Raw genomic sequence first — 14,497 nt, forward strand, 5'->3', positions numbered from 1 at the left:
GAGATGCTACCTGGCCCGCTGAGTCACTCCAGTATTTTGTGCCTACCTTTGAACATGGAGGGATATGGATCATGTGCAGGCAGGTGGGATTAGTTTAATTTAATTATTTGGCTGAGACATAGTGGTCTGAAAGGGCCTGTGCTATTCTCTATCCACTCTTACTCTAAAGACACAAAGTCAGAACAAAATCCACAAACAGCATTTACTCAAAATCAGCAGCTTTAATATCAAACAACTCATTTTATTCACGGAAATATATATATACATATACACATATACCTCTAAAAAAAAATCATGTAATCACGAGAAACAGTGCACTGCCACACAGTGGTACACCTCCCTATGTACAGATCAACACAAATAACCCTGTGCCTACAGCTGAGAATTACTGTAAGTACGTTCATTTCACCAACACCAATATTTTTATTTTGCAACTCAAACTTTTAATAAAACTTTATCAAAAAACAGTATCTTTCATGTTTCGTTATGGGCTCAGTTTGAATTCATTCGACATTGAATAGAATTTTCATGGATAGAAATAGGTCCAATCTTTGTCTCAAAGTGAGTAACAATCCCAGCACATTCTCCTGTGCTCTTCCTCGTCAGTTCTCCTAACCCCCTTCACCCCCTCTTCCTCCCCTCCTCCTACACAACCTCTCCCCACCCCCTCACTTCCTCCTCCCCCCCACCCCATCCTCGGGAAAGGAGAGATTGCTTCGGCCTCAATCATTAGCTACAAGGAGAGGATGGACAGACTTGGATTGTTTTCGCTGCAATGCTGGAGGTTGAGGGGAGACATGATAGAAGTATATAACATGACGAGAGGCCTAGATAGGGTAGACACTCAGAACCTTGTTCCCCCATGGTTGAAATGAAATGTCAAAGACTAGAGAGCATAGCTGTAAGGTGAGAGGGGCAGAGTTTAAAGGAGATGCAGAGGGTGCAAAGTGCATGGATGTGCTGCCAGGGGTGGCGGTGTAGGCAAAGGAAAGTGGCATTTGAGAGGTTTTTAGAAGCGCACATGGATACGCAGGAATAAAGGGATATGGATCACGTGCCGCAGATGAAATGAGTTCATCTTGGCAGCACGTTCAGTACGGATATTGTGGGCCGAAGGGTACGTTCCTGTGCTCAGCTGTTCTATATTGTAGTTCTATGTGTCCTCCACCCATAGTAACTCTGAATCCAAAGAAATGTTCTTAGTTTAGTTCAGTTTTAGTTTTAGAGATGCAGTATGGGAACAGCCCTTGGGCCCACCGAGTCCATGATCATTGATCGCCCATTCACACTAGTTCTATGTTAATTCCACTTTCTCATTCATCCTCTATACAGCTCGCTGTCTGAACCAGGGGCCGCGGAGCGTTTTTGAAAGTGGGGGGGGCTGAGCGATCACTGATCACTGGTCTTGGAGGTACCCGGCGAGGTAGTGGAGCAACTGAGTGGGGGGTGGGGACATTTTGAAATTTTGATGTATTGAAATATGTTTTAGTGCATTGTAGACGTATGATTTCAATATTTTTTGTTTAAAGTATTTTTAAGAGGTAACTTTTTAAGGGATAACTTTTTCCACACAAAGGGTTGTGGGTGTATGGAACAAGCTGCCAGAGGAGGTAGTTGAGGCAGGGACTATCCCAACATTTAAGAAACAGTTAGACTGATACATGGATAGGACAGGTTTGGAGGGTTATGGACCAAAAGCGGGTAGTGTAGCTGGGACACGTTGGCGGGTGTGGGCAAGTTGGGCCGAAGGGCCTGTTTTCACACTGTACCACTCTATGACTACATTATACCTGAATGCTTCAAAATCAACTGGTTGAGTTTTTTGCCATATACTCAAGCATAGAAACATAGAAAATAGAGGCAGGAATAGGCCATTCGGCCCTTCGAGCCAGCAATGCCATTCAATATGATCATGGCTGTTCATCTAAAATCAGTACCTCTTTCCTGTTTTTTCCCCATATCCCTTGGTTTTGCTAGCCGCAAGAGCTAAATGTAACTCTCTCTTGAAAACATCCAGTGAATTTGCCTCCACTCCCTTCTGCGGCAGAGAATTCCACAGATTCAAAACTCTCTGGGCGAAGAAAGTTTATCCTCATCTCAGTCCTAAATGGCCTACCCCTTATTCGTAAACTGTGACCCCTGGTTCTGAACTCCCCCAATATCGGAAACACTTTTCCTACAGTTACAGTAAGTGAAAATCTAGCAGACAAGCAGGATGCTTTCTCCAACCACCCCCATTTGAAGGCCACTATCTTCCACCGCTTCTACCCAGTGCTTGGCAGCCACTGGTTGTCCTCCAGGATGCACCGAGCCGCAGCCTGGTCCATGCTGGTCACCAGGGCGAATTTGGCACAGAGACTCTCACGGCCGTGGCGCAATGCTTTCCGACGGCCGGGGACTCTTGCATTGAGACTGCTCCATGGCCGGAGCTGCAGTGAGCGACTAGCCAGCCCGGCAAACACTCGCCAGCCCCAGCTACCCGTCCGCATCTGCTCCCGCGGCTGCTTCTGTTTCCTTCCCTCCCTCTGCCACGGCTCTCCAACACCCATGACCAGGTTGCTCAGAGCACAGCATTGCCTCGTCCAAAGCTAGAGATATTGAAACATGGCTAGCCAAAAATGTGGGGGGACTGCAACCCCCCCGGTTCCACGGCCCATGTACCTCTCTCCTGCCACTAGCCGGACAGGCTATGTCAGCCGCTTCCCGCAAATCCTTAAATTCCGACTACCGCTGGGAGCAGGACATGGCTTCACTTGCTGCACTGTGTGACACTCATTCACCGCCCGGCCCGTGTCTTTCAATGTTAATTTGCATGGGGACACGGTTTGGAGGTATGTGACGGTTCGGTCAAGTGAGAATAACAGAGAATAAGAAGGCTGCTGTCTTGTCAACAGTCGCGCACACAAGCAGTTGATATTAGTTTTGAAATTCTCGTTGATCACAGAATTTCTCACGACACAGTGTAAGAAATTCTGTGATCACCGTGAGAGCGTGAGAATTGGGCGAAATGCGTGAGTCTCACGCTCAATGCGTGAGAGTTGGCAGCTCTGTGACTCAACGCCTTGGCTCAGATCATCAAACACCAAGGGTGGTCTCCCCTCTCCTGCCCTACTCTAAACTGCCCTGCAATTTCCAAACCAAGCGCCTTCTGGCTTTGTCGGTGAAGAGTTGTCAAACTTGTACAACTTCTGACTAAACTTGGACTTGAGCCCACTGTGCAAAGTTACAAGGGAGCCTGGCTCTATCTTGAAAGAGAGTATTGGACTAACCTGTTCTAGATGGCAGGTTTAGCAACAACACGCCTTTAATGTAGCAAAAAAAAGCCACCATTGGCTATTCGGCCGTTCGAGCCAGCACTGCCATTCAATATGATCATGGCAATATGATCCTGCTTTCTTCCCATATGTCTTGATTCCCGTTGGTCCTAAGAGCTATATCTAACTCTCTCTTGAATACATCACATACAGAATGCTGACTAGAACAGGTGACATAAAAAGTTGACGAAGAGCTAGGCATCTAAGAGTGTCCAAGACCAGGATGCAATAGTCACATCAAAGGAGGGACTTTGAAGCACCATGTCCTTAGACAATGGTCGCCAACCGAGTAAATAAGTTGTCAAATTTTAGAAAAGTGCTGACTGAATGATTATCGATTGATTGAAGGATACAGCATAAAAACACCCTTCCGACCACGGCCTCCACACAGGTTCACACTGGTCCTATGTTATCCCACTTTCTCATCCACTCCCTGCACTTAGCGAACACTTTACAGAGGTCAATTAACCTCCAAACCCGTATGTCTTAGGGAGACGGGAGGAAATCGGAGCGCCCGGATAAAACCCATGAAATCACAGGTGGAACGTGCAAACTCCTCACAGACAGCACCCGAGGTCAGGATCAAACCCAGGTCTGTGGTGCTGTGAGGCAGTGTCTCTGCCAGTTGCACACACCAAGGAAGAGCTTTTTTTATAGACACAAGGCACTGTGTCACATATTGTTCTGTTAGTATTTATGGTGGATCATTGCCCTATCATTTGCTTAGGCTGTTAAAGGGCCTGTCCATCTAATTTAATTAATGCATTTTATTTATTAAACTTTACCAATCATTTGGTAATTAAAAAAAATTCTAAGAATTTAACAGCTGGTCTTTAAATTTTTAGAAGTACCCATGATGCACTATGACCAAAGAAGCACTGACTATCGGGTGGAGAGAGGTGGTCCCATATTCCCTCCCTTTCACCCTGTGTTACTAAACAAGCATGTTATGCATTGTGTGTAGGAAGCAACTGCAGATGCTGGTTTAAACCGAAGATAGACACAGGGTCTGAAGAAGGGTCTCGACCCGATAAGACCCACAGGGTCTGAAGAAGGGTCTCGACCCGAAACGTCACCTATTCCTTTTCTCCAGAGATGCTGCCTGACCCGCTGAGTTATTCCAGCTTTTTTGTGACTATCTTAAGTTATGCATCAATATTACAATTCTAGCTTTTTTCCTTTCAAATCCCATCTTCATCACCCTCAAGGCATCTGCGGGGAATTTACATTTGATGGTTTTTGGAGTTCCACATTAAACGCCGCAAATTAGATGTGTTCTAGACACGTGGTGTGTCTGAGCCAGGACTGTTAAAGATGAAAGGTAGGGTGCAAAACAGAACCCAAATAAAATTGCTGAAACCACCACCGCCAAATTAAAAAGTCATAAAAATAAAAATAACAATATCAATACCTCCTAAAACCCATTCTTTGACACTAGGGAGGAAATCCCCTTAAATTTCCTTTAGACTTTAGAGATATAATGCGGAAACAGACCCTTCAACCCACCAAGTCCGTGCCTGCCAGCGATCACCTTGTGCACTAGCACTATCCTACACACTAAGGACAATTTACAACTTACCAAAGCCAATTAACCTACAGCACCCGCAGTTAGGATCAAACCCAGGTCTCTAGTGCTGTAAGGCGGAAACTCTTCCGCTGCGCTACTGTTCCCCTTCCTAACCTTCAAGTGTCTAGGAACTACCCTTAACCTTCAGCCAACCCAAATCCAGCCACTCACTGATTGCACAATGCCCCTTCTGAAGGTGCACATATTTTAATGATGTTTCTAATAATTAAATGGCGTTCCTCTGGGATTATCTTCAAATCTTACTGTGACATCCGTAACTGCTACAAACCTTCTCCTTGCTGAAAATTACATCAGCAATCCAGTTCTTGTCAGCACTGTCTAAATACCTAACGTTGTTACAAACTATCCATCTAGCTGGGGAGCTCATTTAAAAGGTGTGTGGGTTTGAAGGTGAATTGGCCTCTGTAAATTGCCCCCAGTGTTTGGGGGAGTGGATAAATTGGGGCTTGTGTGAACGGGCGGCCTGGACTCGGTGGGTCAAAGGGCCTCTTTTCTTGCTGTATCTTTCAACCAATCTCATCAAAAGCTTGAATGCCTTGATCCATCACTTGATCAAGGGATTCTTCATGTGTACACATCACGCAGTGCTAACACCCCTTGTTGCTCTGATCCACATAACGCTAATTTTGGACTTGGCTTTGTGATAAGCAATTCCAGGATACATGTCTGTATTCTGCAACTCTTCTGCACTTTGAACCACCATTGGTGCACCTTAATACTGCACCTTTTGAGCGGCACAGTGGTGGCGCAGTGGTAGAGTTAGTCTTACAGTGCCAGACACCCAGTTTCGATCCTGACTATGGGTGCTGTCTGTACGGAGTTTGCGGGTTCAAACTATGGGTTTTCTCCGGGTGCTCCGGTTTTCTCCCACACTCCTAAGATGTACAGGCTCGGAGTTTAATTGGCTTCAGTAAAATTGTCCCTAGTGTGCAGGATAGTGCTAGTGTACAGGGTGATCATTAGTCGGCGCAGACTCAGTGGGCCAAAGGGCCTGTTTCCGAGCTGTATCTCTAAAGTCTAAAAAGGTTTGCTCCTCTCGTCCCGTCTGTCCTTTCACCCCAGTGCACACAACTCCTACAGCACATCACTTTCAACTCATTCCTTCCAATTTCTGCAATCGCACATCTCTCTGCTTTCCTCCGATTCTGGCAATATTCAATAATTCTCCCACTGGCCATCACCTCTTCCAGAATCACTCCACTCTGCCAAACTTCACTACTCTCTTTTGTCCTACAAAACGCTGTTTAGGACCTACACCAGTAGCCAAGCTCTCTGTTTCCCATCCATTTATGGTCCCAACTTGATTTCTGCTCTGTGTATAGTCTGAGGATATTTTGATGCATAAATGTTGAAGTGATTGCAGTTTTTTAAGAGAGTTGCAAGGCTTTCTGTGTAACAGCAAAATGGATAAAGCAATTAATCATAGCGCTGGCAAAACCTGCAGCCTCTGACGTTCTAGCACACTTGCACAGTCTGGGTTATAACAACAGGGGTCCAGAGAGCTGTACAACTGTCGACCTCTCTCTCAGAGAACAGGCAGACAGTGCGTGCTTTTGTAAATGTGGTAAAGGAAAGGGAGGCTTATTCATTACAAATTGCCTGGCTGGATGGTTGCATACAAAAATATGACCACTCCATCTGCACTGTTTTTTATTATTCACTCATTCACAACGGATGTAGCGCCAGTGGCAATGCCAGTATTTACTATTCATCCCTAACTGGCAGTGAATTGAAAAGGCCATGAAGAGTCAACTACAATGATGGGTCTGGAATAACACGCTTCTGGTGGGAGCATCTGAAATGAGGGGACATGGTTACAAGAGGAGGGAGAGGAGTAATCTAACACTTAGCTTCTTTAGTTTTAGTTCGAAAGATACAGCGTGGAAACAGGTTCATCGGCCCACTGAGTCCACTCCGTCCAGAGATCTGCGCACGTTAGCACTACCCTACATACATTACGAACCATTTATAATTTAACAAGCCAATTAGCCTACAAACCTGCACATCTTTGGGGTGTGGGAGGAGACCGGAGCTTCAGAAGAAAACCCACACATGTCACGGGGAGAACGTACAAACTCCATACAGACAGCGCCAGAAATCAAGATCGAACCTGGGTCTCTAGAGGGCGCTGTAAGGCAGCAACTCCACCACTGCGCCACCGTGCCGTTCTTCATGCAGTGGGTAATGAATCTCTGGAGTGTTTTGTAAATGATTTCATTGAGGATGTATTTGTGCAAGATTAGGGGATTGAGGTCTGTGGGAACCTGATAAAGAAAGAGGAGATGAGACCAGAGGGAGATCAGCCATGATTATATTGGATGACGGGGTAGGCTGGAGGGGCAGAGTGGCCTACTACTCGCTTCTATTTTCAGATGTCGTCCCTTGAATGACAGGGGCTTCACAACAAACGGCAGAGTTCTGGAGAATGTTATGGAGCAGAGAGATCTAAGGGTGCAGGTACATAGTTCCTTGAAAGTGGCATTACAGGTAGATAAGGTGGTCAAGATGGCTCCCAGCACATAGGCCTTCATCAGATAGAGCACTGAGTATAGAAGTTGGGAAGTCATGTTACAGTTGCACATCAGTGGTGAGGCCACATTGAGAGTATTGTATTATGTGTTTATAACCATTTTAGAAACTATATTGTTACGCTCAAAACGGTGCAGGGATGATTTACAAGGATGTTACCAGGACTTGAGGACTTGAGCTACAGGGAGAGGTTGAGCAGGCTTGGATTTTATTCTTTGGAGTGCAGGAGAATGAGGGGTGATCTTAAAGAGGGGAATAAGATAGGTGAATAGATAAGGTAGATGCTCAGTCTTTTACCCAGAGTAGTGGAATCAAGAACCAGAGGACAAGTTTCAGGGAGGTGGGGGGGGGGAGGGGGGGGGGGGGGGGGGGGGGGGGGGGGGGGGGGGGGGGGGGGGGGGTTAATAAGATTTAATAAGAACCTGAGGGGCAACTTTTACAATAGACAATAGGTGAAGGAGTAGGCCATTCGGCCCTTCGAGCCAGCACCGCCATTCAATGTGATCATGGCTGATCATCCACAATCAGTACCCCTTTCAAGCCTTCTCCCCATATCCCCTGACTCCGCTATCTTTAAGAGTCCTATCTAGCTCTCTCTTGAAAGTATCCAGAGAACCGGCCTCCACCGCCCTCCAAGGCAGAGAATTCCACGGATTCAAAACTCTCTGTGTGAAAAAGTCTTTCCTCGTCTCCGTTCTAAATGGCTTACCCCTTATGCTTAAACTGTGGCCCCTGGTTCTGGACTCCCCCAACATCGGGAACATGTTTCCTGCCTCTAGCGTGTCCAAACCCTTAATAATGTTATATGTTCCAATAAGATCCCCTCTCATTCTTCTAAATTCCAGAGTATACAAGCCTAGCTGCTCCATTCTCTCAGCACATGATAGTCCCGCCATCCCAGGAATTAACCTTGTGAACCTGCGCTGCACTCCCTCAATAGCAAGAATCTCCTTCCTCAAATTAGGGGACCAAAACTGCGCACAATACTCAAGGTGTGGTCTCACTAGGGCCCTATACAACTGCAGAAGGACCTCTTTGCTCTTATACTCAACTCCTCTTGTTATAAAGGCCAACATGCCATTGGCTTTCTTCATGACCTGCTGTACCTGCATGCTTACTTTCATTGACTGATGAACAAGGACCCCCAGATCCCATTGTACTTCTCCTTTTCCCAACATGACACCACTTAGATAATAATCAGCCTTCCTGTTTTTGCTACCAAAGTGGATAATCTCACATTTATCCACATTAAACTGCTCTGCCATGCATCTGCCCACTCACCCAACCTGTCCAAGTCACCCTGCATTCTCATAGCATCTTCCTCACAGTTCACACTGCCACACAGCTTTGTGTCATCTGCAAATTTGCTAATGTTACTTTGAATCCCTTCATCTAAATCATTGATGTATATTATAAATAACTGTGGTCCCAACACCGAGCCTTGCGGCATCCCACTAGTCACATAAAGGATGGTAAGTTTATTAAACTAGCTTCTAGAGGACGTAGTTGAGGTCGGTTCTATAGCAACATCTAAAATAAATTTGGACAGGTACATGGATAGGTTAGGTTTAGAGGGATATGGGTCAAACACAAGCAGGTGGGACTAGTATAGATGGGACATGTTGGTCGGTGTGGACAAGTTTTCCAAAGGGCCTGTTTCCACACTGTATGACTCTATGACATAAAGGGAGGACATTTGACCTTGAGAAAATGCCAGTTCTCAGAGCAATTCCGGTCCTCCATTTATTTCCCTGTAACCTTTCCTCCCAAGCATACCTATTGTCATCCACCTTATTGTTATCTGGGATCTACTGAGGTAGAAGATAAACACCACCACCCTCACCATATCTGCATGTCCACACCCAGTTGAATCAAAATAGCTCCAGACAATGGTGGTGAGTTTGGAAACAACCAGATTTTGAAAGTTATAAGAAAATTCAATGCTCAAGTCTGTTTAAAACTCTCCCTAATTCCCCTGTCGGGCTAGGTCTCATCAGAATATCAGGTGCAAAAGCAAGGTTTAGGCAGACAATGCTCAGCTTGGCTCTGAAATCACATTTCCACCATTCGGTCCAAGTTAGGACTTGTCCGTCATTAAGGCAAACATTGCAACACTTATCTGAAGTCATGGAACATTAGTTTCGTGCCAATATGATTTCATAAACATTCAGTCTGTGATTCAACAAAGACCAAGGCAGGAAGTTATTATTTGAGTTTGAAATTATTCAAAATTCTTTAGAGTTGAGAGTTGATGAAAATCAGAATGACGTATTCCCAATCATATCCATATTTGATACAAATGCTGTGAATGCCTTGAATACACAAAATCATGTCCAAAATCCACTATACTCAAGAGAGTATGAGGCCCATTTAGGTCCATCAATTAAACAGGAGATAAAGAATTTGATACAAGTTCATTAAACGCTCAAGTAGTCCAATTTCAAAATCAATATTATAATTTAAAAATACAAAAAAATTGTACAAAAATAAATGCTGCATTCTCACAGCCTATACACGTTGTATTCTTCGCAACTTGCACTATTTATACAACTTGATTACCAGTTCTATCAACTACAGATAAAGGTGGGTTTGATTTCAAATATAATCCTCTTCCACAGTTACTATCATTCACTCTTAAGTCTGTAACTCTTTAACACAGGTAAAACATTTTTTAATAACACACTTCCTGATTTATTTGCATTTCTCATGCTGAACACATTCCTATTGATTTATTGTCCACTTTAGTCTGGAGGCGGCAGCATTTTTTTTTTTTAAAGGTTCAGTGTTCTTGCACCTTTTGGGGTTAAGTTTCCAAGGAGGATTTAATGGATTGCGAGGTACAGATTAGCAAATCAAACAGTTAAAACTGCAGTTCGCAAAAGTCCCAACCAAAATCTCTGGCTGACCTGGAATTTCTTTGGTTGCTTATTGAATGAGAACAGCTAATATCCTGGCACAAAGATGCCCATTGGGAAATTGGCGGAGTAGAGTAACAAATGTCATCCTGCACCAGTGAGGTTAAATCCAAGACATTTCCTCTCAGAGCAGAGAGCTTTAAAGAAATATGTGCAATCAGAAGGCTCAAAAATGCAAAGCTCATTGTTTACTAAATCAGTGACAAGGGCAGAGTTATAAGGCATCAGAGTCGTGTTGTGTTTCATTCACTGTGGGAATTCTTCACTGATCTTGTAGATAGAAGGAACTGCAGATGCTGGTTTGTGTAAAAATATGCAAAGTGCTGGAGAAACAAGAAGAAGAAGGCTCCAGCACTTTGTGTCTTTACGCCCTTGTAGATCTTGAATAGCTTTCCAGAACTGGAATGGGTGTGTTGCTTCACGGGGAAAGAGTTTGGGCAGTATCGTCTTGCTATCTGCTGGAGTTTGCGAGTGTAAGAAATTAGTTGTTTGGAACATATATGATTCTGGGTGGTCTTGACAGAGCAAGTGTGGAGAGAACGTTCCCTCTTGCGTGTCAATCTAGAACTATTTAAATATAGACGTCATCTATATAAGATGAAAATAAGGCACATGTTTCTCTGCAAGAGTCATAAACCATTGTGATTCTCTTCCTTAAAAGGTGAGGGCAGCGGAGTCTTTGAATATTTTTGCGGCATACTTTTTATTAGCAGGGCGCTGAAACGTTATCGGGAGTCGACAAGAATGCAAATTTGTGGTTACAAGGCAGATCAGCAATGTTCCCATTAAATGATGGAGCCATCTTGACGATCTATTCCTGCTCCGAGTTCATACATTTGTATGTTCAAGAGGTCAGTTAAAGATCATAAAATGGATTTGGTATCATACGCCAGCCAGACCAAGTCAAGAGCAGCAGATTCTTGTACCTGAATATCAGAGGCTAAATAGATGGGTTTGCAAAAGCAACATCATTTTATTCATTTTTTTTAATCCCAGATCTATTTAGTTAACCACCTTGGTGGGGTTTGAATCGGGTCTCTTCAGTCCAGTGATTTAACTATTTGTCATATTCCTATCCCAAATAAAACAAGAAATAAGATTAAAAACAGATGCTCGGGAACATTTCTTCACTCAGTGAACAATAATCTACCAAGTGGGGAGACAAGAGACACAGATGCCAAAACCTTGAGCAAAAAAAACCAAGCCTTTCTGCTTGAGCCCAATACTTAAATTACAGCCGCTGGAAATGAATCTGCACAGAAACCATTCCTCTTCAGCGTGCCAATAAAGAAACAGTTTCCCAGAAGCAAGAGGCGGAAAGTGCTGGAGGATGATTCATAGAACAACCTGCTGAAGGAACGCAGCAAGTCGAGCAGCATCCGTGGAGGTGGGGTGGAGGAATCGCTGAGGTTTCAGGACAACCCTCAGGGCTGAGAGTGGAGAAGGGAGATACTGAGTATAAAGATGAGAGGGGCAGGGATCAGTAAGTGACAGGTGGAGTAAGGTGGGGCAGATGGAGCCAGGCGGGTTGGAGTTTTGGAGACAGGGTAGGTGGGTGATGGGTAGAAACAGACGAGGGAAACACAAAGATAAATATGATCCAGGCAGAGGGCAAAGTGGAGACATCTACTGGAGGGTGATAAATGGCGACACAAAGGCTACAGCTGCCAGAATCCATTGAGGAAGGGAGTCATTAAGTAGAGATGAAGGGCAAATGGAACCAAATGGGGAATGGGATGTAGTGCTTGAAATGTATGGGTAATAGGTGGCGGGAACTGGGAGCGGAGGGAGACAAAAATGGTTGGTGGGGGGGAATCGAGAGGGTATATTGGAAGGGGAATAAAAATGGAGAGATTGAGAGATGGAGAAACTCAGTTAGGAAGGGTTACTTGAAATTGGAAAATTCAATGTTCATACATTGGATTGTAGACTACCCAGGCGGAATATGAGGTACTGGCTATTACTGCCCCTGTTTCAACAGGACCATCATTTAGCTCTGAACAGAAGTATGTGCTGCTTGGACAACATAAAAGAGTCACCATGTCCTTGCTATAGGTTGGGGTGGATACATGAGTTAGCAGAGAGGAGAGAAAGTAACGAGGCAGAGTTGTACCTTAATCGAGTGAATGATTGCTTAAAAACAGTGTACTCTTGAAATTCAATTCAATGTTCTCCACAGATTTATCAGTAAGTGCAACAAAATGTCATCAGTCTGAATCCTGGTCCCCTTCATCATCAGTAGTGTCCACCGCAGGGTAAGGCTGGCTATTCTGTAAGTTCACATAATTTACTTGCAAGTTGATGTAGTGTTCTCCTTTCAGTATGGACTGAATAGATTCAATTTCATAGATGAGTTCCGTAAATGTTGGCCGCAGCTCAGGCTTCGGATCCCAGCAATGCAGGATAACGTCAAATCTGCACAAGAAAAGAGTCCTTTTAGACTTTAGAGATACAGCGGTGCATGCAGGCGCATCAGGCCGCCGAGTCCGCGCCGACCAGTGATCACCCCGTACACTAGCACTATCCAGCACAATTTACAATTTTACCTGAGCCAATTAACCTACAAACCTGTACGTCTTTGGAGTGCGGGAGGAAACCGGAACACCCGGAGAAAACCCATGTAGTGTCAGGGAGAGCGTACAAGCTCGTAGTCAGGATTGAACGAGGGTCTCTGGAGCTGTGAGGCAGCAACTCTACCGCTGCGCCACTGTACACCCCCCCCCCCCCCCCCCCCCCCTGCGCTGCTAGTCCTAGTCCTGTTAAAAGAAAGAAGGTGGTGTGGTTCATCCGGATGGGAATTCTACACAAGGGGACCATTCCCTCCACTGCTTTAAGCAAATCATCCCAATTCTGTAGTCAATGATTATCCTGTTCCTGACCCTAGCATGAAGTCCAGGGATTTTAGAAAATAGGTGCGGAGGAGGCCATTCAGCCCTTCGAGACAGCACCGCCTTTCATTGTGATCATGGCTGATCGTCCCCAATCAATAACCCGTGCCTGCCTTCTCCCCATATCCCTTGACTCCACTAGCCCCTAGAGCTCTATCTAACTCTCTCTTAAATCCAACTCTCTCTTAAACCCATCCAGTGACTTGGCCTCCACTGCCCTCTGTGGCAGGAAATTCCACAATTTCACAACTCTCTGGGTGAAAAAGTGTTTTCTCACCTCAGTCTTAAATGGCTTCCCCTTTATTCTAAGACTGCAGCCCCTGGTTCTGGACTCGCCCAACATTGGGAACATTTTTCCTGCATCTAGCTTGTCCAGTCCTTTTATAATTTTGATGCAACAAATTCTGCCCTGTACCTACAGCACTAAAATATCTATTTCCCCCCCACATTTGCAGCTGTGCAGAAAGAATGGATAAGCCAAGTCTATTTTACTATGGAAGGGTGACTATAAGACATGGAAGCAGAATTCTGTGAGATGATCCATCAGCTACCAGCACATTGGCAGAGGTCAGTAATGAGACAATCTGAGATCATGCAACACTGGGTCAATCCAGTGTGTGGCAATGGAGACAAAGGCCATCAAACATAGGAGCAGAATTAGGCCATTTGGCCCGTTGAGTCTATTCCGCCATGATCTATTTTCCCTCACCCCATTCTCCTACCTTCTCCCCATAACCTTTGACTCTCTCACTAATCAATAACCTATCAATCTCTGTTTTAAAAATACTCTATGGCTTGGCCCCCACTGCCAACTGTGGCAATGAATTCCACAGTTTCACCACCCTCTGGCTATAGAAATTTCTCCTCCTCTCCATTCTAAAGGTACCTCCTTTTATTTTGAGGCTGTGCCCTCTGGTCCTATACTCTCCCATTACTGCAAACATCTTTTCCATGTCCACGCTATCTCGGCTTTTCATTATCCAGTAGGTTTCAAAGAGGAAAGCAATTAAGGTGGTAAAATTACGAGGGGGCCGGGCCAAAGTTAACAGGAAGGATCAACCACTTCTCTTAGCTGAAGAGTCAAAGCCAAGGGGCATTGATTCAAAATAATTGATCGAACAATTAGAAAATTGATTGGGGTAATCTTGGACCGGGAGTACAGAGCCAGATGAAGGCAGAAACTCCCCCCACACTCAGGAGTGCACGGATGTGTCCGTGAACAGCACAATTGTAATCATGTTTAGTTTTATCACTGACTGGATA

The 14,497-nt window shown here is 44.8% G+C and overlaps 1 protein-coding gene across 1 annotated transcript in view; it reads right to left on the reverse strand.

The window, feature by feature from the left end:
- Positions 1-7,797: 7,797 nt before the first annotated feature.
- The window catches only part of mst1rb (macrophage stimulating 1 receptor b), a 110,667-nt gene continuing 103,967 nt past the window's right edge, over positions 7,798-14,497 (reverse strand). Inside the window, exon 21 of the mRNA XM_055648051.1 lies at positions 7,798-12,761. Coding sequence (XP_055504026.1) covers positions 12,554-12,761 — 208 coding nt within the window. The 3' untranslated portion in view covers positions 7,798-12,553. The remainder of the gene's footprint in view (positions 12,762-14,497) is intronic.

This window comes from Leucoraja erinacea, chromosome 16, assembly GCF_028641065.1.
Source record: "Leucoraja erinacea ecotype New England chromosome 16, Leri_hhj_1, whole genome shotgun sequence".
NCBI classification, from domain to species: Eukaryota; Metazoa; Chordata; class Chondrichthyes; order Rajiformes; family Rajidae; genus Leucoraja; species Leucoraja erinaceus.